A 24,482-nucleotide genomic window follows, 5' to 3' on the forward strand; every position below is an offset into this window, starting at 1 on the left:
AAAAAAAAACAAAAACAAGAAAAGTACTGTATGTCAAACTTTATTAACAAAATAAAAACCAGCTTTGCTCCGTCTCGTCAAAGTCTCCATTATGTGAGTCAGCGTCGCTGCTGTTTTGAATGTCTGTGACGATTCCTGAGGTTTTTAGCGCCATTACTTCGGCGACACCAACTACATTACCCACAATCCCCCTGACTACAGTAACAGAAATTACCATAATGATCATATATAAGGCGCACTGCATTATAAGGCGCACTGCCGGTTTTTGAGAAAATTAAAGGCTTTTACTGTAGGTGCGCCTTATAGTGTGGAAAATACGGTACTTCACAGATTTCCCCTATCACGGGTTCTTTTTGGAACGTAACCCCCGTGAAAAACGAGGGATTACTGTAGTTGAAAAGCAACATTTGATCCCCTTTAGCAGAGTTTTGTATTTTGTGAGGTTGTGCTGAGGCTGCAGATCCAGGTCTTACCCTGACAGCTGCAGATCCAGGACGGTCTTACCCTGACAGCTGCAGATGCAGGTCTTACCCTGACAGCTGCAGATGCAGGTCTTACCCTGACAGCTGCAGATGCAGGAAGGTCTTACCCTGACAGCTGCAGATGCTGGAAGGTCTTACCCTGACAGCTGCGTCCGTCCCCGGCGTATCCGGTGGGACACCTCCCGCAGCGGAAGGCCCCGCCCAGGTCCGGCTCACACTGGACCCCAGGGAAACACGGCCGGTCTGCACAGGTGATGAGGTGTGTGTTGGCGCCGGCCCTGAACCACAGCTGGACGGCGGCGGCCCGGTGAGGTGGGGGGTTGAAGGCCGGCACCACCGGCACCACCTGCAGCACCTCTGGGCCAAGCTCGGCCTCGTCCCCATCGGCAGAGAAGTCGGACTCGGACAGCGAGTAGGACAGAGCGGTGAGGGCCGAGGTGATGGGCAGGGCGGGTCTGGGAGGGGTCCAGGGTTTGGACCGGGTGGTCGCCAGGTGCTTGAGCTGCTCGGTGGAGGGAGCTGCCTCAGCATTCTGGGAAATAGGGATAATAGTCCAGCTGTTTAGCTATAAAATGTATAGGAATCGTTCAGTTTGTGATACAAGCATGAAATTTGGTACACATATAGCCAAAGGTTTCCCCAAAAGATATGGACGTGGAGCCATCGTGAATTTTCAACATGGCGCCCATGGCAGCCATTTTTCAAAATGGACGCCAGAAACAAGTGTTTTCTAATGAGTCTTCACTCCTCTTTTTTCCTATTTTTTCTCTTTTTTCATCTTCTCTTTTTTCCATATTTTTTTCCTCTTTTTTCTCTTTTTCTCCTTTTTTTCCCTCTTTTTTCCATATTTTTTTCCTCTTTTTTTTTTCTCTTTATCCCCAAAAGATATGGACGTGGAGCCATCGTGAATTTTCAACATGGCGCCCATGGCAGCCATTTTTCAAAATGGCCGCCAGAAACAAGTGTTTTCTAATGAGTGATTAGTTGAAATGAGTTGCCAGTTTGCCCTGGCTGAGCTTCAACATCCACTCTATTACTTATCCATTCATTGGATGGTTCAGTTCTTGCAGATATGAGGATCTTTTTTGGTTTATTAGTTCAAAGTTTGTTTTTATGTATAATTAGGGTTGCCACCTTTCAGAAATAGAAATAAGGGACACCCGATTTCAGCAGCGCAGGAGCCAAAAAAAAAGCCCCAAAACTTCTAAATTGCATAAAAAAGTGTTTATTTTATATGAAAAAACAAAATGCTTTGATTTAAATTTTAAAGTGCTTTAATAGCATTGAACTTGCATGACTGTACAGACAGCCAACCATACTAGTAACTGAAATATCCTCCTATTCTATGTATGTCCACATCAGCCCAGATGTATAATATAGCCTACAGGTGAAGAATATGGTGTAAAAGTTAATTTATTTCAATAATTCAACTAGCAAATAGTGTAAAAGTTAATTTATTTCAATAATTCAACTAGCAAATAGTGTAAAAGTTAATTTATTTCAATATTCAACTAGAATATACAGAGCGCAGCAGGTCCTGTTGTCCTGCCACAAAGATTTTGCTGGCCTTAATGTTTCCTGTGTTTTTATTTTGTTCAGTATTGTTAAATTTAGTGTTGATGTGTGTGTGACAGACGTGTGTATGGGGCGTTAATGAAAATACAGGACAAATCGCGTCCCGTATTAGTTCAATACGGGACGCAACATTTTTTTCTCAAATAAAGGACAATTCCGTATTTTACCGGACGGGTGGCAACCCTATGTATAATAAATCTATTTTCATGAAATGACGGTATATATTTTATTTTGGCTAATATGGCCGTTATCATGAAAGAAACAGTTGTCATGTTCAGTTTTGAGGTAGAAGAAAGCTTCTGGCCAATTCCAATGTTTCAAATGTGATTTCTGCATCATAAATAATGATTGATTAGACACCAAGATCATCCATATCAGACAATCACACAAATGATGGCTGCCATCTTTAAAAAAATGGCGCCATCTTGAATATTGAATGACAACTTTTCAATTATCCAAGAGACATCTACCATGTACTATATGTGGTAAATATGTAAATATGTAAAATATCATATTATGTCCCTAAGTCATATAAAAAGAGTTGTTTCTGGCGTCCATTTTGAAAAATGGTTGCCATGGGCGCCATGTTGAAAATTCACGATGGCTCCACTTCCAATTATTTTTGGAATGACTTTGGCTATTTATGTGTGTACCAAATTTTATGCTTGTATCACAAACTGAACGATTGTTTTGGTTATCTCCTGCACTATAAAGGGGAACGTGATGCCTGGAGATGTTGCGGCTCGTCAGCACCAAAGATCAACTCACCCTGGAGAGAAACTCTCTGGACCTGGTGGACGCGCTGCCGTCTGATCGGGGGTTGGTGCTCCGACCGCTGGACGTGAGGCGGAGGGCACCGGCAGACACGGGCGTGTCCTTGGAGGCGGAGGTGACCGCCTCCCTCCGGCCCGTGCCACCCCCCCTCCCCGTCCCCCCGTCCTGGGCTCTGGTCCCAGGGGACGGGGGTTTGGTCCCAGGGGACGGGGGTTTGGTCCCAGGGGACGGGGGTTTGGTACCAGGGGACGGGGGTTTGGTCCCAGGGGACGGGGGTTTGGTCCGGTGCCGGGCGGGGAGGCTGGGCAGGTGCAGCTGGGACGCCTTGCTGACGCCTCCAGGCGGGAACCGGCCCGACTTCCCCACCGTCTGCTGCTGGCGGAGGTGAGAGGACGCTGAAGAGAGACGGGAGATCAGAATGTTTAAATCCCTACGACGGTTTTTCACAGCTCAAAAACAATGGCTTATGTCTCTTCCTCCTGGCATTGTGTTAACTTAAAGGAGCCGTCTGTAAGAAATGTCCAAAACTGGTACTGCAGTCACTTTCAAAATATTATTGAGCGGCGTGTACCCTCCCCCTCCTTCCCCCGACCAGAGGTTGCCAGGTAGGCTGCAGAATGCAGCAGGAACGTAGGCTGCCATGGCTGCGATAATTAGAGCTGAGCTGGCAACCCGGATGCCGAAACAATACTGACTTGGTGATTGGGAGATAGGTGGAGGGTGGAGCTTCAGAAACAATACTGACTTGGTGATTGGGAGATAGGTGGAGGGTGGAGCTTCAGAAACAATACTGACTTGGTGATTGGGAGAAAGGTGGAGGGTGGAGCTTCAGAAACAATACTGACTTGGTGATTGGGAGATAGGTGGAGGGTGGAGCTTCAGAAACAATACTGACTTGGTGATTGGGAGATAGGTGGAGGGTGGAGCTTCAGAAACAATACTGACTTGGTGATTGGGAGATAGGTGGAGGGTGGAGCTTCAGAAACAATACTGACTTGGTGATTGGGAGATAGGTGGAGGGTGGAGCTTCAGAAACAATACTGACTTGGTGATTGGGAGATAGGTGGAGGGTGGAGCTTCAGAAACAATACTGACTTGGTGATTGGGAGATAGGTGGAGGGTGGAGCTTCAGAAACAATACTGAGTTGGTGATTGGGAGATAGGTGGAGGGTGGAGCTTCAGAAACAATACTGACTTGGGGATTGGGAGATAGGTGGAGGGTGGAGCTTCAGAAACAATACTGACTTGGTGATTGGGAGATAGGTGGAGGGTGGAGCTTCAGAAACAATACTGACTTGGTGATTGGGAGATAGGTGGAGGGTGGAGCTTCAGAAACAATACTGACTTGGTGATTGGGAGATAGGTGGAGGGTGGAGCTTCAGGCCAAAACAAAAAATGACAACATAAACATCAGTTGAGGGCTGCAACTCCTCTTTTTAAACTGGAATATCCTGGCTTGAGTGCTGTTGTCAGTGACATAAGTATTTGAAATGAACATGATTTTTAAATGTCTGTTGACATATCGGGTTCATTTTATGATTCGTTTTATTATTGCTCTTACATACAGCTCCTTTAAGTTGCTTTTGTCAAACGAAAATTATGACTAAATATCGTCGTCAACGGACCTTTATCACCTGAGGGAGAAGAGACGCAACGAAAATGCTGGTCATGTGTGGATAACAATAATTAAATATAAAATGCAATATCGTAGAGGAATAAAAACGAGACTAAAATGTAGATTACAAAATAAAAACTGTGCTAAAATGTGTCTTCATTTTCGTTGACCAAAACGAGACGAAATGTTCTACCAAAGATCCTTAATGTCCATGTTTTCAGTAGTTTCTCTGGTTTAATGTCCATGTTTTCAGTAGTTTCTCTGGTTTAATGTCCATGTTTTCAGTAGTTTCTCTGGTTTAATGTCCATGTTTTCAGTAGTTTCTCTGGTTTAATGTCCATGTTTTCAGTAGTTTCTCTGGTTTAATGTCCATGTTTTCAGTAGTTTCTCTGGTTTAATGTCCATGTTTTCAGTAGTTTCTCTGGTTTAATGTCCATGTTTTCAGTAGTTTCTCTGGTTTAATGTCCATGTTTTCAGTAGTTTCTCTGGTTTAATGTCCATGTTTTCAGTAGTTTCTCTGGTTTAATGTCCATGTTTTCAGTAGTTTCTCTGGTTTAATGTCCATGTTTTCAGTAGTTTCTCTGGTTTAATGTCCATGTTTTCAGTAGTTTCTCTGGTTTAATGTCCATGTTTCCAGTAGTTTCTCTGGTTTAATGTCCATGTTTTCAGTAGTTTCTCTGGTTTAATGTCCATGTTTTCAGTAGTTTCTCTGGTTTAATGTCCATGTTTTCAGTAGTTTCTCTGGTTTAATGTCCATGTTTTCAGTAGTTTCTCTGGTTTAATGTCCATGTTTTCATTAGTTTCCTCTGGTTTAATGTCCATGTTTTCAGTAGTTTCTCTGGTTTAATGTCCATGTTTTCAGTAGTTTCTCTGGTTTAATGTCCATGTTTTCACTAGTTTCTCTGGTTTAATGTCCATGTTTTCAGTAGTTTCTCTGGTTTAATGTCCATGTTTTCAGTAGTTTCTCTGGTTTAATGTCCATGTTTTCAGTAGTTTCTCTGGTTTAGTTCTGCTGGGTGACGTTAGTCCTCAATCCCAGTCGCTGCAGCAGGAATCAGATCCAGAAGATGCAGCTGCAGGTTAGAGGCTAATGCCGTTAACGCAGAGCTCTATGTTCACGTCCATTAAAAACAAAGTTACATAGAGAAACACGGGGATCTGCTCTGGGGGGGAGAAGAAGAAGATCCATCTTTGGATACACTTTCCTACATAGACGTGGAAAAGAAAACCCAATGTGTCGTCGGAAAAGAAAAAGACGGGGAGAAATGCAGAAAAATAAATATGTTGTAAACTCAAATTAGAGTCTTCTATAATAATAATAATATAATAATAATAAGATAACCTTGTTTGAATTGTAAAATGGGTTTGGCTAAATACAATCTTTGACTAAAACTAGACTAAAATGCTCAGACTTTTAGTCGACTGAAACTTGACACGACTAAAAGGAGAATGAACGTGACTAAAACTAATAAAAACTAAAACGATAGCTCGACCCAAAAACTAGACTAAAACTGAAACAGACTGACAGAAACAGCACTAATGTTAACACACACCTGAATGGAGGTCTGTACATGATGATGGATCATCAAGCACCAGCAGCTTCCCTCTTAAATGATTTAATAAAGTTAATTTTGTCCGTGGCTTTACAATTTAACTTGCTGATTCTTTTTGTCAGACAAGAATATCTAGGTTTTTTAAATACCTGACTTGTTTCAGCGATTCCTTTCACCTCCATCAGAGTCACAAGAAAATATGTAAAATTATGAAACCTATTTTGGGGCATTGCTTCTAAAAGACCAGAAAGAAAAGGGAGCCATTACATATTAACCTAAAACCTAAATATTCTTGTCCGACAAAAAGAATTAGCAAACTAAATGATACCCTCTTCAATCTTATCGGTGCAGGAAGGGGGTACTTAGTATTGCCCACATGTTTTGTTCTGGGGGTTTTTTCCCTTGAGGCTTCATTGGTTCCAGATTTTAGTCTTTACCCGTAGTTATATTTGCCTAATCAGACCCAATACGATCAGACTAAAGGAGCTCTAACTTCTCGCAGCACATGAGAAGACTTTAAAAGGCCTTTATGTTTCTCACCAAAAAGCTAAATCATGGCTAAGATAGAACATGCACAACATCTGTCACTGCAATAAACAACCACTGAAGTGATGTGCTTTATTTGAGGCAGGCCGAATCATCTGCATTAACACTTTGTCCCGCTGACTTCCCAGATCACAGGATCCAGAGTGAAGGGATGAAAGCCAGAATGAGACTGTCTCCTCCCAGTTTCCTGCTGCCCTCGTGAGAAAAAGCATGTCGAAAACTTGTGGTTATCACATTCAGACGGCCCCCAACCACTCACACGGAACAACATCAGGAAATCCTAGTGTAATAAGAAAAACAAACCAGGATTTATGATTGCTGCCATCATAGGAAACACAACACGAAAGGCCTGGAGTGAAATCATCTTTGATTTTTGCGTATTAGTGATGCACCGAATGTTTGGTAACCGAAATTGTTCGGCCGAGAATAGCAAAAAAAACACTTTCGGTGTTCGCTGGAATAAGTGGGGAAAAAACTGAACAATTAATAACGGCGTGTTTAGATGATGCAAAAGAAGTGGATAAAACAAAATAAATAAAAAGAAAATCAAATCCCTTTCCCATATGGTATGGGAAGGGAGTGATTTTCTTTTTCTTTATTTTGTTTTATCCACTTCTTTTACACTTTTTTTACAATGCACTTTAATGCATTAAATGCATTTTTTTTGTTTTAAGGCCTATGTTACAATTTTTCAGCAGTCAGTTATAGGCCTAAGATGGCCATATTTTGCCAATTTATTTATTCTAGTTATTGTGCTTTGTTGGTATAATGTCTGCTGGAATATTAAAAAAATGCTGGAAAATGTTCAGTTGTTCATGTTCAATAAATATTTCTACCTTGTAATTTTGTAAAATATTTTTTTCTTTGAAAAGCCACGCCTAAAGCACATTTATTAGATATATGCAATGTTGAAAAAATTGTCAAAATAAATGGAAAATCTGCGAAGAACCATGTTCGGTTTTATTCGGTATTCGGCCAAGTGTTTATTATTATCGGTTTCGGCCACAAATGTTCATTTCGGTGCATCACTATTGCGTATGTTAACGAAGGCGGTTGCTGTGAAGTTTCCCTGACCTTCCTTGGAGGTCTTCATGCAGATGCGGCCGTTCCCGTGAAGTCCCGGGGGGCAGCGGCCGCAGACGTAGCCCACGTGCGGCGGCCTGCGGTTGATGCACTGGACGCCGGGGAAGCAGGGCCTGCTGGCGCAGCTAGACGACACATTGGTGGCCGGAGGCTGACCCGGTCCTGGAAGAAACCAACGGGGTCATCACCCGAGTCCTGACAAATGTGTGATAAATGCATGTTTCTCCAATTCTGTTCATAGCAGCTAATGAGGGGGCGGAGCCAGCTAGTAAGCTCCACCCTCATCTCCTGTCGGATGTGCCTCCTTTTGACATTTATGTTGCATCTCTGCTGCGCAGCAAAGGCATCGTGGTGTAAAATCAGGTGCAGATAAGGATGCAGAAGGTGGCTGGTTCTTCTCTCATCCGGGTCTGTGATGTCACAGTCTCAAGCCCCACCCACTAAACACATTAAGTCACAGAGACTATTGGTTAAATCAAAGATACTCTATACAGAAGATCACGCATTACCGTTTCTGCCAATGGTATGAAATGGGTTCTACTTCCTGTCTCCTAAGTGGGCGTCGTCGCCCCTCTCCCCACAACACTAGATACAGTACAACTTTAATATTTGCGCCTTATTTTGCCGCTCGTTTTTTTTTTATCTGCTACCTTAATGTCTGATATCAACCCAGTACAAGATCATCGGATCAGTCTTATATTCTTTTTTTCCCTTCCAAAAAGACTTCAATAATAACAATAACAGTATTATTAAGCAAAGAAGCAAGTTTTAGTTTAGTTTTAAATTTCAGTTTATCTGATGGGAAAACGACTTTGGCAGTTCTGCAGTGACCGACGACTCTGAATCAGCACCATAGACATATATATATATATATATATATATATATATAAATCCACAGTGCGCTGTCAATCTTGTGCTGCAAAGCGCTTTTGCGTACCGACAGCTGGGGCTCATATTATTGGTTGTGGCCAGACCAGAAAACTAATATTAAAAAATCTATTGCGAGAGCTTTTCCCCAGAACTGCCACTCAAAGTTGGTACTGGCCAATCACAGCGCGTCCTTACTCCCCCTCCATGCTCGTTGCGGCGGTGGGTTGGGCAGGAAGAGAGGTAAGGATCAGCTTTACTGAACAAACCCCGACACGTCTCGTCAAAATGTCCAAGAAGCAAGCGCCATTAAGTAATTATTTTGCCGTTCCACCACCACCAACTACAAAGAGACGCCAAACTGAACCACTACCCGAATCGAACAGAAAACGTGTGTTCGCTGAGAAGTGGCTGCATGATGTTGCGCGGCGACGCGTCCGTACGTTGGCGTTCCCGCGTATCCTACTCCGTAAGCTCTGCGTTGGTGCAACGCGGAACCATAAATCAGCCAGTGTCCGTCACTGCAGCAGTTTTCTGCACCAGCAAGACGCTGCTCTCTGATTATGGCTCACAGTTTATGAAAACCCCAAATAAAAAATAAATTAGAGAATATTTTATGAAATCAATAAACAATTCCATCATCAAAATTATAAAAAATAAACGTTCAACATATCTTGCTTTGCATGTAATAAGACTAGGTAATATATTATTTTCACCTTTTAAGTTGAATTATTGAAATAGATTAACTTTTACACCATATTCTAGTTGAATTATTGAAATAGATTAACTTTTACACCATATTCTAGTTGAATTATTGAAATAAATTAACTTTTACACCATATTCTAGTTGAATTATTGAAATAAGTTAACTTTTACACCATATTCTAGTTGAATTATTGAAATAAGTTAACTTTTACACCATATTCTTCACCTGTATCAATATTCTACACCTTGGCTGATGTGGACGTACAGAGCATAGGAGGCTAATTCAGCTGCTATATGGTTGGCTGTCTGTACAGTCATGCAAGTTCAATGCTATTAAAGAACACGTTTTTTCATATAAAATAAACAATGTTATGCAGTTTAGAAGTTTTGGGGCTTTTTTTTGGCTCCTGCGCTGCTGAAATCAGGGCGTCCTTTATTTCTGTTTCTGAAAGTTGGCAACCCTAGGTGCAAAATATGCTTTTATACTGACTCTACAGACTAACACGCACCATAATTTGTTAATTCATCTTTATAAGTGAATAAATATCGTTTTGCCTATAACTTATTCCTGCATCCCTCTTTTATCGATCCGGCGAGACGGGTCACCGCGTTTTTGGAGCCCCAAGTCACATATCCAGGGGCTCCTCTGAGCACCAGACCAAAATAATTATGTGCAGCCCTGTGTATATATATATATATATATATATATATATATATATATATATATATATATATATATACATATATATATGTATATGTATATGTATATGTATATGTATATGTATATGTATATGTATATGTATATGTATATATGTCTATAATCAGCACCACCAGAGAGCAGAGCTATGAGAGCTAAATCTGGCGAGAGTGCTCAGACAGAGACAGGTCTCAAACAAAGTTCATTTTCTCCTAATTTGTCGGTCTGAAAATTGCCATTTTGGTGTCAGAATGTTCAGAAGGTTTGTGGCTTTTGAAAAATGGGTCCCATATTTACTTAGGTTACTTATGGGGAGAAGGAATTGGTAATAATCTGTGCTCACGTTCACTTTTCCCATAGGACTCAATAGACTCAGGACCTACTTCCTGTCTCCTAAAGGGGCGGTGGGGAAACCCACGTGACACAGATACAGGAAACAGGAGTTTACAATAAAACGTCTCTGGTTATATTCATACTTCACGTCAGGTGATTAATTGGGCTTGCCTGGTGCTGTTCTGGTGTTTTGTGACTTCCCGGCAGACGTCTCGTCCACGGCGCCGCTGATTCTGTCCTGGTCTGATCTCCGAGTGTTGGAGGGGTTTGAAGGCCCACTCTTGTCCTCTGTGGCCCCGGTTTCTGCCGGTGCGGGCTCCGGGTCCGAGGGGATTCCTGGGTTTCCTCTGAAAACCAGCCACTTGGTTCCTGGGTGGGTTCCTGGAACGGTCTCTCCTGCTTCAGCCTTGACCGGTGCAGCGCCACCGGCCCTTTCCCACACTGCGTCTGTCTTTGTTTTGGCGGGCTGCGGCCGAACATCTGGTACCTTGTACGCAGTGATCCGAGGGACAGACGTCGGCGCGGCGGCAGCTGGCCTGTAGACTGCAGCACACAGACGGAGTTAATCCTGTTTTCCCTCCAAGCATCATTCTATCTGATGCTCTTTCAGGACATGTTGCAGGGGAAGGTCCAGGCAGGAAATGGGATTTACAGGGTCGTCTCTAATAAGACAGACCCACGGGTTTGTTCTAGAGCAGGGCTCGGCAACCCGCGGCTCTAGAGCCGCATGCGACTCTTTTACGCCGCCCTAGTGGCTCCTGGAGCTTTTTCAGAAATGTTTGACCTTTTTTTTTCTTCTTTTTTAAAATTTTTTTCTCTTTTTTTCTTCTTTTTTCTGTTTTTTTCTTCTTTTTCTCTTTTTTCTTCCTTTTTAATCTCGACATTTCGACTTTTTTCTCGACATTTCGACTTTTTTCTCGACATTTCAACTTTTTTCTCGACATTTCGACTTTTTTCTCGACATTTTGACTTTTTTCTCAACATTTCGACTTTTTTCTCGACATTTCGACTTTTTCTCGACATTTCGACTTTTTTCTCGAAATGTTTACTATTTCCTCGACATTTCAACTTTTTTCTCAACATTTCAGCTTTTTTCTCGCCATTTGCCTTCATTCTAAGGCTTATACAAGACTTTTCATTTTTTGCGGCTCCAGACATATTTGTTTTTTGTGTTTTTGGTCCAACATGGCTCTAAAACATTTCTGGTTGCCGACCCCTGCTCTAGGGTCTGGGTGAGGCGTGATCGCTGCTCTCCGCCCATCAGCGCGTTTATAATCAGAGACATCACTGAGTAATGACAGCAGACATGGCAGCAAGGCTAACACGCCTGGGTCTGATTTATCCTGCTGGTAAAACATCTGGTTTACCGTAACCCTGGTCTGGGATGACTGTTTGTTTAGATTTACACTTGTCTGTTCTGACCCTGATCTGAGCAGACGTGGACAGAAAATACAGCTAACGGTTGCTTTAGATCCCTGACGTTGCAGCTCCCCCGACACACACAGTCGTGTCTCTGCTCGGCTGAACTGGAGCTGAAATCTGACCACACATGTGGAGGCCCGAGGAAAAAGCAGTAAAACTGAGACGATGAGGAAATCCAAACATCCGTCTTCAAGAGTCTGCTGCTGCTCATCTCTACATAATAAAAATGACAAATAATCGACGCTGCTTCGTCCATCAGCGCCGTAACAGCCGGGTTTGTTGGAGCGGAGTTCAGTCGTGTGTAAATGTTAGAAACGCCGCCGTTTTAATCCTATGATCCTAAGATCTTCTGATCCTAGTGGCTGTGACACTTAGATGAACAACCACAAGTAACTTCATTGAGCTGTTAATAACAAAAATAAAGAAAATGAAAATAACACGAGCAATATCAAGTACCCCGTTACTGCTCTCGTAGGATTTAAGAGGGTAAGGGGCGGACGGGCGTTGCTAATCGGTCCTTGATGAGTCGATCATCAGCAGGTGTGCAGATGTTTTTGCAGTTTGCTGGTCTGAAGCGTTCAAGAATATCAACGCAATGCCACGAGGGTACGATATAAGCAAGTACTAATCTGGAATAAGGACAGTCATTTGAGCACGTGAAGTTAAATCTTGGGACTGGCTGATAAGCACGGTGGTGGAGGGTTTGGTTTGGGTATTTTAGAGCGCGTCCTGTTATCGGCCGAGTGCTCAGAGACGACAGACGACCTCCAAGGAACTGTTTCAAACATGTAGTCACGACACGTAAAAAAAATAAGATGCTAGTTTTTAATTTAAGAAATCAAACACAGGTAGGTTTTGTCATAAATACCAGCTCTCCTTTGGCACGGTGGTGGGTTAGTCATGGTTGGGGCTCAAACTGCTATACAGGACTGTCTCAGAAAATTAGAATATTGTGTGTGTCTGTAATGCAATTACAAAAACAAAAATGTCATACATTCTGGATTCATTACAAATCAACTGAAATATTGCAAGCTTTTTATTATTTTAATATTGCTGATCAGGGCTTACAGCTTAAGAAAACTCAAATATCCTATCTAAAAAATTGGAATATTCTGGGAATCTTAATCTTAAACTGTAAACCATAATCAGCAATATTAAAATAATAAAAGGCTTGCAATATTTCAGTTGATTTGTAATGAATCCAGAATGTATGACATTTTTGTTTTTTTAATTGCATTACAGAAAATAAAGAACTTTATCAAAATATTCTAATTTTCTGAGACAGTCCTGTAAAATATAGAATATAGATCCCGCATTTTTCCAGATTTGCAAACTGTTCAAAATTAAATTAAGCTGTAATCCACCCAGTTTCCAGGCCCTGCTGTGTTTTTAAGGATAACAACTTTGATTAAAGAGTAAATAACGTTTTAGAGAGTAGGCGTACCACGAACTTCCTCAATATTAACAAAAACACAAATATCTGCCTACACACAGATCATGGAGTGAGCAGTGCCGGGGGGTCCAAGAAACTAGGGGGGCCCAAACTTCTGCATGACAGCATGTGTTATTCAGCCTTCGTCATGACTGAAAAAGTTATCTTGTCAGTTACCAGCACACGTGGTCCCGTTTCCCAGCATGCCTCTGGGGCACGGGCCACAGCCGTACGAGCCGAATCTGTTGAAGCACTGAACTCCCGGGAAGCAGGGCTTCCTCTCGCACTCGTTCACGTCCTCCCTGCACGTCAGACCTGTGGGACGTAAACGACAGGCGTCACGGCGGCAGCAGCAGATCCAGCTCCGTGTGGGACCCCACGACCCCGGGACCCCGGTCTCACCTCGCAGCCCTGCGGGACACTCGCACCGGAACCCGCCGGCCGTGTCGATGCACCGGCCGACGCCACACGGAGCGGACAGACACTCGTCCACGTCCGCGCCGCAGAGCTCGCCCTGCTTGCCGTCCGGACACGCACACAGATATTTCCCACTGCCTGCGGGAAAGTTGACGTCCGTCACGCACGTTCCTCCGTTCTGGCAGCCGCACGCCAACACGTCAATCTGTGGGACACGGAGGAGACGGACACTAAACCTTTATCACCCGAGGAAAACGAGACGAGACGCAACGAAAATGCTGGTCATGTGACGATAACCATAATTAAATATAAAATGCAATATCGTAGAGGAATAAAAACGAGACTAAAATGTAGATTACAAAATAAAAACTCTGCTAAAATGTGTCTTCATTTTCGTTGACCAAAACGAGACGAAATGTTCTACCAAAGATCCTTAATGTCCATGTTTTCAGTAGTTTCTCTGGTTTAATGTCCATGTTTTCAGTAGTTTCTCTGGTTTAATGTCCATGTTTTCAGTAGTTTCTCTGGTTTAATGTCCATGTTTTCAGTAGTTTCTCTGGTTTAATGTCCATGTTTTCAGTAGTTTCTCTGGTTTAATGTCCATGTTTTCAGTAGTTTCTCTGGTTTAATGTCCATGTTTTCAGTAGTTTCTCTGGTTTAATGTCCATGTTTTCAGTAGTTTCTCTGGTTTAATGTCCATGTTTTCAGTAGTTTCTCTGGTTTAAAGTCCATGTTTTCAGTAGTTTCTCTGGTTTAATGTCCATGTTTTCAGTAGTTTCTCTGGTTTAGTTCTGCTGGGTGACGTTAGTCCTCAATCCCAGTCGCTGCAGCGGGGAATCAGATCCAGAAGATGCAGCTGCAGAGTTAGAGGCTGATGCCGTTAACGCAGAGCTCTAGTTCACGTCCATTAAAAACAAAGTTACATAGAGAAACGTGGGGATCTGCTCTGGGGGGGAGAAGAAGAAGATCCATCTTTGGAAACACTTTCTACATAGACGTGGAAAAGAAAACCCAATGTGTCGTTGTGTTTGTGGTTTTTTGTTGCAGATTTCCAGTGCTTGACGTGTGTTTCCGTGTGTTCCTGCTTCCTGGATTGGCAGTGGATGTCGTCACCCCCCCCCCCCCCCCAAAAAAATAAATAAATAAATAAATAAATTAAAAAAATAAATAAATAAATCACTGGGTTTGTATGTGTATATTTATGTATGTGTACGCATATGTATGCGTATATATATGTATATATATTACATATAGTAATAATGCACATATATATACTTTTGGTTTCTACCGTCATGGTATCAATCATTAATATGTGTGCAGACAAGGTAAAAAAAAAAAAAAAGGAAAAGAAAAAGACGAGGAGAAATGCGGAAAAATAAATATGTTGTAAACTCAAATTAGAGTCTTCTGTATCTGGAATGAATGTATTCTTGAGTCTATAAGGTAACGATATAAATAATAAGATAACCTTGTTTGAATTGTAAAATGGGTTTGGATCAATACAATCTTTGACTAAAACTAGACTAAAATGCTCAGACTTTTAGTCGACTGAAACTTGACACGACTAAAAGGAGAATGAACGTGACTAAAACTAATAAAAACTAAAATGATAGCTGGACCCAAGGACTAGACTAAAACTAAAATCAAAACAGGCTGATGAAAACAACAGTACCAGCGACCTGAGACCTAAACTCCTGATTGCATGTGTAACGGCTAAGGCTGCAGCACCAGCGCCGCTAAGCCAGCACCAGCGCCGCAGCACCAGCGCCGCTACGCCAGCGCCGCTACGCCAGCGCCGCTCCAGCGCCGCTCCAGCGCCGCTCCAGCGCCGCTGCTCCACCTCACCTCCACGCTGACGCTGCTCTGGGCGTTGCACTCGTCGGACAGCGTGAACCTGAAGCTCCGCTGAAGCTCGACCTCCTCCTCCCCAGAGGCCGACGGCACCCTCCAGATGAGGAGGCCGGCGGGGGACAGCGCCGCCCCCCCGGGACCCTCCTCCAGCTGGAACAGCAGCTCCGAGCCCTCGGGATCGGACGCCGCGAACTGGAAGACGAAATTCTCCCCGACGAATGTCTTGAGGTTTTCCTGAGGTCTGTGGAAGGACGGCGGCTCGTTGACTGAAAGCAGATGAGAAAACCTGAGTTACGGACTGTTTATGTCATTATGGTTCAAAGATGTGGCGCCCTGAGTCATCCCCGGGTGTTTCCCAGCATCTTATTTAGATGACAGAACCTGGAAACCTGAAGCTTGGTTTGGGAAAAACATTTTCTTTTAATATTTGCAAGGATGCACGCTCATGTCTCGGAAGGGTTTCTGTCTGTTTGATCAGAGTCCTGCAACGTCCTCCGCTGAGATCATTGACAGGGATGATGGATTGGTTAGTTTGGGGGCTGATAATGAGACTAATTATGACTAATTATGGGTTCAAGTGGTCATTAGTTGCAGTTCACCGTCTCTGCTTCCAGGATGATTGCCAGTTTGTGTTGCTGTGGAAATCAACCATGTGATTTACCCCCCCAGTGGTTAGGTGACGGGTCAGGGCATGCTGGGAAAGCTTTGATCTGCTAATGGAGAAGACCAGGAGACTAGCAGGAGACTAGCAGGAGACTAGCAGGAGACTAGCAGGGGACTAGCAGGGGACTAGCAGGAGACTAGCAGGAGACTAGCAGGAGACTAGCAGGAGACAACCAGGAGACTAGCAGGAGACTAGCAGGAGACTAGCAGGAGTCTAGCAGGGGACTAGCAGGAGATTAGCAGGAGACTAGCAGGAGACTAGCAGGAGACTAGCAGGAGACTAGCAGGAGTCTAGCAGGAGATTAGCAGGAGACTAGCAGGAGTCTAGCAGGAGACTAGCAGGAGACTAGCAGGAGACTAGCAGGAGACTAGCAGGAGACTAGCAGGAGACTAGCAGGAGACGACCAGGAGACTAGCAGGAGACTAGCAGGAGACTAGCAGGAGATTAGCAGGAGACTAGCAGGAGTCTAGCAGGAGATTAGCAGGAGACTAGCAGGAGACTAGCAGGAGACTAGCAGGAGACTAGCAGGAGACTAGCAGGAGATTAGCAGGAGACTCGCAGGAGACGACCAGGAGACTAGCAGGAGACTAGCAGGAGACTAGCAGGAGACTAGCAGGAGACTAGCAGGAGACTAGCAGGAGACTAGCAGGACCGCCGTGCTGCAGGACGGTAGAAGGCATGCGTCAAGCTGTGGACAAAAAGGGACGCCAGCGCCTGTTTTGTCTGAGAAAACTGTCCACTTTTAACATTGCCAGGACCATGCTGTTCTTGTTTTATCGTGCTTTTATAGAATTAGTTTTATCTTTCTGTCTTGCTTCCTGGTTTGCAAATTTGTCCCTTAAAAACAAAAACTGTTTAAACCAAATCGTGAAATGGTCGGGCGAGCTGATTGGTGAGTCTCAGCTTCAGCCAGAATCCCTGTATACTAACCAGTTACAGAGGAGAGCTGGCTCTAGTTTAAAAGACAAACCCCCCCTAAAGGTGAGTTTATTTTAAAAGACAACTCCACCCTCTTAAGGGGGGTTTATTTTAAAAGACAAACCCCCCCTCTTAAGGTGAGTTTATTTTAAAAGACAACTCCACCCTCTTAAAGGTGAGTTTCAGCTGCTCCATCAGGTCGGAGGTTCATGTTCCTGCTTGTAAAACCAAACGTTACAGAAACAGCTTTGTACCAGCAGCCATCAGTGCTATTAACAAGTGAGAGAAACTGCAACATTACCTTGTATTTATGTTTTGTATTGTTTCCTTTATCTTGTTTTTATGAAAAGGCACATTTTTTATCCTTTGGCTTGGTTTGAATATTTGAGTGTTTTTATCTACTGATGTTTTAACTTATCTTGATTCTTATCTTGGGGCCGTCCTTCTTGTTCTTTGTTCTTTTAGCCAAAGCTGTGGTCACTTTATATTATCCTGTGTTGTTGAGTGTTTGGTTTTGGATTGTATGAGGAAAAACTCACTGTAAACCACATTTACCCAAGGGTACAATAAATAAATCTATCTATCTATCTATGCGTGAGTAGAGCCGGCGGGTTCTCCGTACCTTGGTTCACGCTCCAGGTGAACTTGGAAGCGTCGGGGTCACAGAGCAGGCACGGACTGCTGGGGTTGGAATCTCCGGCAGCGAAACACATCCCGTCCACGTTGCACGTCTTCTCCTGGCCGACGCAGACAGCACACACACAGAACAGAGTCTCCATAGTGTGTAACGTTACGTAAAACCCGCTCAAGGCAGGGTGTCTGCTTCTTCGGTTGCACATCTGTCAGCATCTGGCCGTGGGTGGATCCACTTGGGACTGTTTACTCCAGTGAGAAAGCAGTTCCAGTAACAACAAGACCCCCCCCGACCCCGTTTACATGAGCGTAAAGTGTTTCCAGAAGCAGCTGCTGCATGATGGGAGCACAGGAACTCTGCTTTAGTCTTCACGTCAACAAGTTCCTCTGCGTTTAGATCCTGACGGGGCACATTAATAGCTCTAGCAAACATTTCCACTAAACACCCGCTCAGTTTCGTCCGTCTCGTCAATCAACTTCCTGTCGTCCCGTCAACAAATACAAGAGCATCCAGCTTTTCTGAGCTTTTCTTCCTGCCAGTGTGCACATCTTTGATAAAAGGAGAGCAGCTGCAAGGTCGTGATACGACCTCTGCGCAGAAAGGCCTTAGTTAGGGCCCAAGCACTTACAGTGCGAAGGCCCTATTGTATCTGTAGGAATTTTTCTGTCTTCTTTCTTCCGATGAAATAAGGGCCTTTTTTCCCCCTTAAACGTGCCCAAAAAGTCACCAAATTTTACACGCAAGCCAGGCCTGGTGAAAAATGTGATATTTCATGGTTTGCATTAATGGGCGTGGCCTAACGGCTCAACAGCGCCCCCCGGAAAACTTTGTGCCTCAAGCCCCACAATACGGTTTGACGTACATGAACGAAAATCGGTACACACCTGTATCATGTCGCAACTTAAAGAAAAGTCTCTTGGCACCATGGCCGAAACCCAACAGGAAGTCGGCCATTTTGAACATTCTGAATTAATCGCGTAATTTTGGAGCAATTTATGCCATTCCTTCGACAGTTAATACGGCCCGAACCGTAATGTGCACCCAGGTGTGTTATACATCAAAATGTGCATCTCCATCCTGTGACTACGCACATTCAAAGGTGTTACCGTGGCGACGCTAGACGCCAAAACGCGTGCCCCCCCTTCATCTAATTGGTCCATATTTGATAGTTCCCAAAAAGTCACCAAATTTTGCATGCAAGCCAGGCCTGGTGATAAATTTGATATTTCATGGTTTGCATTAATGGGTGTGGCAAAATGGCTCAACAGCGCCCCCTAGAATACTTTTCTCTGCCATAACTTTTGAATGATTTGACATAAAGAGTCGTGGGTGGTGTCATGGGACTCGGTATTGAGTCCTTGACCATAATTGGTGAAAATTAGCCCCGCCCCTTTTTCTGATTCGTTTTCCCTATTTTCTGCCATAACTTTTGAATGGTTTGACATAGTTTCTGGATGTTTCTGGATCATCTGCAAAAGTCTTCTTCTTTCCATGATTATCCGTGGTTGTAATAGTCTGGCCTTGAGTTTAGTTAAGCAGTTAACATTTAACTAACAAACTCTGACTCAAGATATAAACTCATGACTTGTTTGTGCACAATTGTGGAGAAATATCGACTTGGAAGTGTCTGATCTCAAACATCGTCAAGACTTCATGCCGACAGATTTGTATTTGAGATTGATGAAAGGATTAAAGGAGCATGAGGCTCCTTTTAAGAAATGACTCTCTAGCGCCACCCTTCGCCACGACGGCCGTTGGGGGTACTGCAGCCAACAGTGAAGCCGGCACGGGAGAACAGGGAGAACGTGCATGCAGCGTCATGTGACGTCACATCCGCAGGACAGCGCGGGAAATTCTGGTCACAATTGCAGCACATTTTGCAGCAACAGCCTGTTCAAGGCAGAGATACACTAGAGGGCTCATTCTTTTTGGTTTGGAACGCTTCATCTGACATTATTACTAGAAAACTTAAAACGTATACGAATTTTGTTCATAAATCCTGCCTCAATCCTGCCTCATGCTCCTTTAAACCCAATTATTTCACTATGTTGACATAATTAAGATGCTCCTCCAGATGTTTCTTTTTTTGCACCACTGACTTCTCGGGACTTTAGTTCCAACTTCGACGAACCATCAAATTGAAAATGAGCTCAAATTTGCCAAAAATTGGTAAAACGTTGCACTTTTCACTTGTGAAAAACTGATATCGCTTCCCTGAAAAGTTCCCTGAAAAATCTCAAAACCATTAGAGTGAATTTTTGGTCAAATGATCATATCAGTTAATTGATGAGTTCTCATTTGTATGGAAGTTACCTTTAACTTACAGAGTCCTGAGAGCGAGGCCTCACAGACCTGGCAGAGACCGTCGTAGATGGTCAGAACCCTGGCCCGGCTGAAGAGGGAGCCGTCGTTGGTCACCTGGGAGGCAGAAGGGGGGGCGGCATCGGTGAGGACTCCTGGCAGGACTCACAGACTAAAACCTGCCGGTGAGGACTCCTGGCAGGACTCACAGACTAAAACCTGCCGGTGAGGACTCCTGGCAGGACTCACAAACTAAAACCTACTGGTGAGGACTCCTGGCAGGACTCACAGACTAAAACCTGCCGGTGAGGACTCCTGGCAGGACTCACACACTAAAACCTGCCGGTGAGGACTCCTGGCAGGACTCACACACTAAAACCTGCCGGTGAGGACTCCTGGCAGGACTCACAGACTAAAACCTGCAGGTGAGGACTCCTGGCAGGACTCACAGACTAAAACCTGCCGGTGAGGACTCCTGGCAGGACTCACAGACTAAAACCTGCCGGTGAGGACTCCCGGCAGGACTCACAGACTAAAACCTGCAGGTGAGGACTCCTGGCAGGACTCACAAACTAAAACCTGCAGGTGAGGACTCCTGGCAGGACTCACAGACTAAAACCTGCAGGTGAGGACTCCTGGCAGGACTCACAGACTAAAACCTGCAGGTGAGGACTCCTGGCAGGACTCACAGACTAAAACCTGCAGGTGAGGACTCCTGGCAGGACTCACAAACTAAAACCTGCAGGTGAGGACTCCTGGCAGGACTCACAAACTAAAACCTGCAGGTGAGGACTCCTGGCAGGACTCACAGACTAAAACCTGCAGGTGAGGACTCCTGGCAGGACTCACAAACTAAAACCTGCAGGTGAGGACTCCTGGCAGGACTCACAGACTAAAACCTGCAGGTGAGGACTCCTGGCAGGACTCACAGACTAAAACCTGCAGGTGAGGACTCCTGGCAGGACTCACAAACTAAAACCTGCCGGTGAGGACTCCTGGCAGGACTCACAGACTAAAACCTGCCGGTGAGGACTCCTGGCAGGACTCACAAACTAAAACCTGCTGGTAACTACTAGAATAAACCTTGCCTTGATCTCCCAGCGCGCGTACGGCTTGTCGTCCATCATGAAGTCCTCGTCGTGGACGACGGCGTTGCTGAGCGACGGGACGGCGCAGTCCAGAGCCTTGGAGCTGAGGAAGGAGGCTTTGGTCCTCTGCTTTTCTGCTGGAACCCAAACTCTGTTCATGTACTGTCAGGGAAAATTCAAGAAAACAAATAAATACAGGACTGTCTCAGAAAATTAGTATATTGTGATAAAGTCCTTTATTTTCTGTAATGCAATTCAAAAACAAATGTCATACATTCTGGATTCATTACAAATCAACTGAAATATTGCAAGCCTTTTATTATTTTAATATAGCTGATTTTGGTTTCAAGTTTAAGATTAAGATTCCCAGAATATTCAAATTTTTTTAGATAGGATAATTGAGTTTTCTTAAGCTGTAAACCATGATCAGCAATTAAAATATTAAAAGGCTTGCAATATTTCAGTTGATTTGTAATGAATCCAGAATGGATGACATTTTTGTTTCTTTAATTGCATTACAGAAAATAAAGGACTTTATCACAATATTCTAATTTTCTCAGACAGTCCTGTAAGATAGCTGTTGTCTTGCACCCTCTCGGGTTCCCGGTCCACTTAGTTTTTCCAACCTTCAGTCGGGTAGCGTGGCAGCTCAGGTCCGGGGAGTCGATGAAGCCGATGCCAAAGACCCGAACGCTGCGGCAGTCAAAGGAAGTGATGTCACACAGTCCACTGTTCTCCAGATCCGTTATCTCGATCGGTTGGCCTGTTGGAGGACACGTTGTTTATGTGACCATCTTCAGATGAAACCCTTCCTGAAGAGGAACTTTCTTGAGAAACTTAGCAGTAAAACAGTATTGTGGAACATTCGCCATCACCAGAACTAGTTTGGATAGCCGAGGGGTCAGCAGGAAAGCTTCCACCTGACCTGTGCAGGTAGTCAGCCCTGGGGGGTCTGGCCCGTTCAGCCGGACCCCCGTGGGATAAGACCGGGTACCAGGGGCCCCTCCTCCAGACCGGGCCTCGGGTACCAGGGGCCCCTCCTCCAGACCGGGCCCCGGGTCAGCCCCTAGTCCAGGGCAGGGACGTGATGGACAGAACTCTGAGTGAACTGGGTTTGGCCGTAAGCAAGGCCGTATCCCAGGAACAGCTGGATGGGTTTCATGGTGGGTGGAGCTACAGGGATATGCAACTGGCGGCCACTTGTGGCCCCCCAGGAGCTTTTATGTGGCCCCTGGTCATATTTCAAAAAAGGGGGGGGAAGTAGTGTCGTCCTGATCGATCGGACGTCACTTCCGGTCGGCGGCCGGCGAAACTAACATGGTTTACATATCGCATTTTGTTAATTAATACAAGTTTCAGATGCTTGGTAGCCTTTTCAGTTGGTTAATGATTCATTGGAGAGTGTTTGTACATGTTAATCTCTGTTGGAGATGTTTTTTTACTACTGATAATGTTTGTCACATTATTTGTTATTAACCTCCGTTTATAGAGGACTTGTTTACATCATTAGCTTCTAGGATTGGCCTGACATTTCTTTCATTTGAATCTCTAAATGAGGACTTTGCATTTCAGCTGAACTTCTAAGCCTCCTATAATTCCATGTGATTGTTTTGTTTTGCTGATATAATGCACAGATGTGTCATAAATAATGGAGCTTATGGTTAATATTTTAGTTGCTTATTTATAACATCAAACTGGCTACTATGGACTGAAATGCTTGTGCTCAATGCTTAATATAATATTCAAATAAGGAAATATTGGTGGAAAGTGGTGCTTTGTCATTATGGCGTGTTTTATTAAAAGTAGGTCAATATAAACTTCATTAAGTTTGCACAATGCATGGTTTCAAAATGAACTTGCATTTAAAATAATATTTCTTTATCTGAATATTATATTTAACATTCACAATGACTAAATCTGGAGACAATTAATACATAATTCATATGTAAAATACAGATATTCTCCTGCTCATCCCTGAGCACAAATGTATTATATATACATTAATCTTCGTCTTTGAGTGCAAAATACATTTTGAAAACCCCCAAATTTTCCATGTGCGTGCACAAAGCGCCCATACAGTGTGCGCTTTGTGTGCGCACACAGTGTGGCCCTCACCATACAGTCCTTTTGCAGATGTGGCCCCCGGCCTAATCTAGTTGAAGACCCCTGGGCTACAGAGTCATGGGTTGCTTGGGTGTTAAACAGGATCACTAGTTATGGGCATGCCAAGTAGTGGCATGACCATATTGCAATCGTCCAGAATGGCCCAAAGGGCAATGTTGCTAGCATTTTGCTAACAAGCTAAAGTCGCAAAAGTCCCACGTCACACCAGCGGGTGTACAGCATGACCCCGCTCTGATGTGGAAAAAAAAAATCCCCAAAAAACACGCCCGAAAAAATGAGGAAAAACATGAAAATGAAGGCGATATATTAGTATCTAGAAAAGGTTTCCCTTTTCTTATTATTATTATTCCGCACTTTTTTTCGTCCGTTAATACGGCCTGAACCGCAACATGCACCCATGCATGCCATACATCGTTGGATGCGTCTCCATCGTGCCTCGATGGGCATTACTTTTCTCAGTAATAGGGGTTACCGTGGCAACGCTAGTTGCCAAAACGCAAAAAAAAAGGCGAAAATTCGGACGCTTATTGCTCGGCCGAACTTTATCGTAGAGACATCGTTCAAACTTTCAAACACTCGGCCCGATTGTCCCTAAAGGCCCATACAACTTCATCATGCTAGTTATTACGGTTTTTGCGATATTTAACTTTCAATTTAAAAAAAAAATCTATTTTATTTTGGACGGTTGTTGCTAGGCAACGGCTTATCGTACAGACATCATTATAACATTGACAAACCCTGGACGCTTTGTACTGCAACATATTTTAGTCTCGTCATGCTCGCTATTACGGTTTTTGAGATATTCCACTTTGCTCATTTTGATGCTAACGGAATTTCGGACGCTTGTTGCGCGGCAACGCAATATCGTAGAGACTTTAATTCAACGTTAAAAGACTCGGGTTGCTGTGGACTACAACATACTGAGGTCTCATTACGCTGTCGTTTACAGCTTTTGAGATATTGAAGCCAAATTGTCCCATTCTATCCCATGGAGCTTGTTACCATGGCAACAAAAACCTATGCATTTGTATGGGAGAGCATGTGAATAAACAATCTGTTAATGCTGCCCGGACCGGAACGTGCACCCATGCATGGAATACATCGTTGGATGCGTCTCGATCGTGCCTCGATGGGCATTACTTTTCTCAGTCAAAAGTGTTACCGTAGCTGGTAGTGCAGTGGTCTCACAGCAAGAAGGTCCTGGGTTCGATTCCCGCCGGGGGACGCTGTGGGTGCTGAAGTGCGTGTTAGTTCCCCCATGACTTCAGTGCCCACACCATGGGTGGGGTTGGCGAAAGGATCTTTCTGTGTGGAGTTTGTATGTTCTCCCCGTGTTCCCCTGGGTAGCTAATGTGAGCTTCCCCCACAAAAACATGCACACAGTCCTGGGCTATACATGCC

General features: G+C 44.0%; 1 protein-coding gene across 1 annotated transcript in view; it reads right to left on the reverse strand.

The window, feature by feature from the left end:
• The window catches only part of si:ch211-246m6.5 (von Willebrand factor D and EGF domain-containing protein), a 66,556-nt gene that overhangs the window by 12,596 nt on the left and 29,478 nt on the right, over positions 1 to 24,482 (reverse strand). The window contains exons 13-23 of the mRNA XM_061716289.1: positions 21,584 to 21,720; positions 20,958 to 21,119; positions 19,882 to 19,986; positions 17,557 to 17,671; positions 15,347 to 15,618; positions 13,487 to 13,706; positions 13,262 to 13,399; positions 10,402 to 10,773; positions 7,620 to 7,790; positions 2,826 to 3,226; positions 621 to 1,014 (exon numbers count right to left, since the gene is read on the reverse strand). Of these exons, the coding sequence (XP_061572273.1) occupies positions 621 to 1,014; positions 2,826 to 3,226; positions 7,620 to 7,790; positions 10,402 to 10,773; positions 13,262 to 13,399; positions 13,487 to 13,706; positions 15,347 to 15,618; positions 17,557 to 17,671; positions 19,882 to 19,986; positions 20,958 to 21,119; positions 21,584 to 21,720 (2,487 nt within the window). The remainder of the gene's footprint in view (positions 1 to 620; positions 1,015 to 2,825; positions 3,227 to 7,619; positions 7,791 to 10,401; positions 10,774 to 13,261; positions 13,400 to 13,486; positions 13,707 to 15,346; positions 15,619 to 17,556; positions 17,672 to 19,881; positions 19,987 to 20,957; positions 21,120 to 21,583; positions 21,721 to 24,482) is intronic.

This window comes from Cololabis saira, chromosome 24, assembly GCF_033807715.1.
Source record: "Cololabis saira isolate AMF1-May2022 chromosome 24, fColSai1.1, whole genome shotgun sequence".
Taxonomy (NCBI): domain Eukaryota; kingdom Metazoa; phylum Chordata; class Actinopteri; order Beloniformes; family Belonidae; genus Cololabis; species Cololabis saira.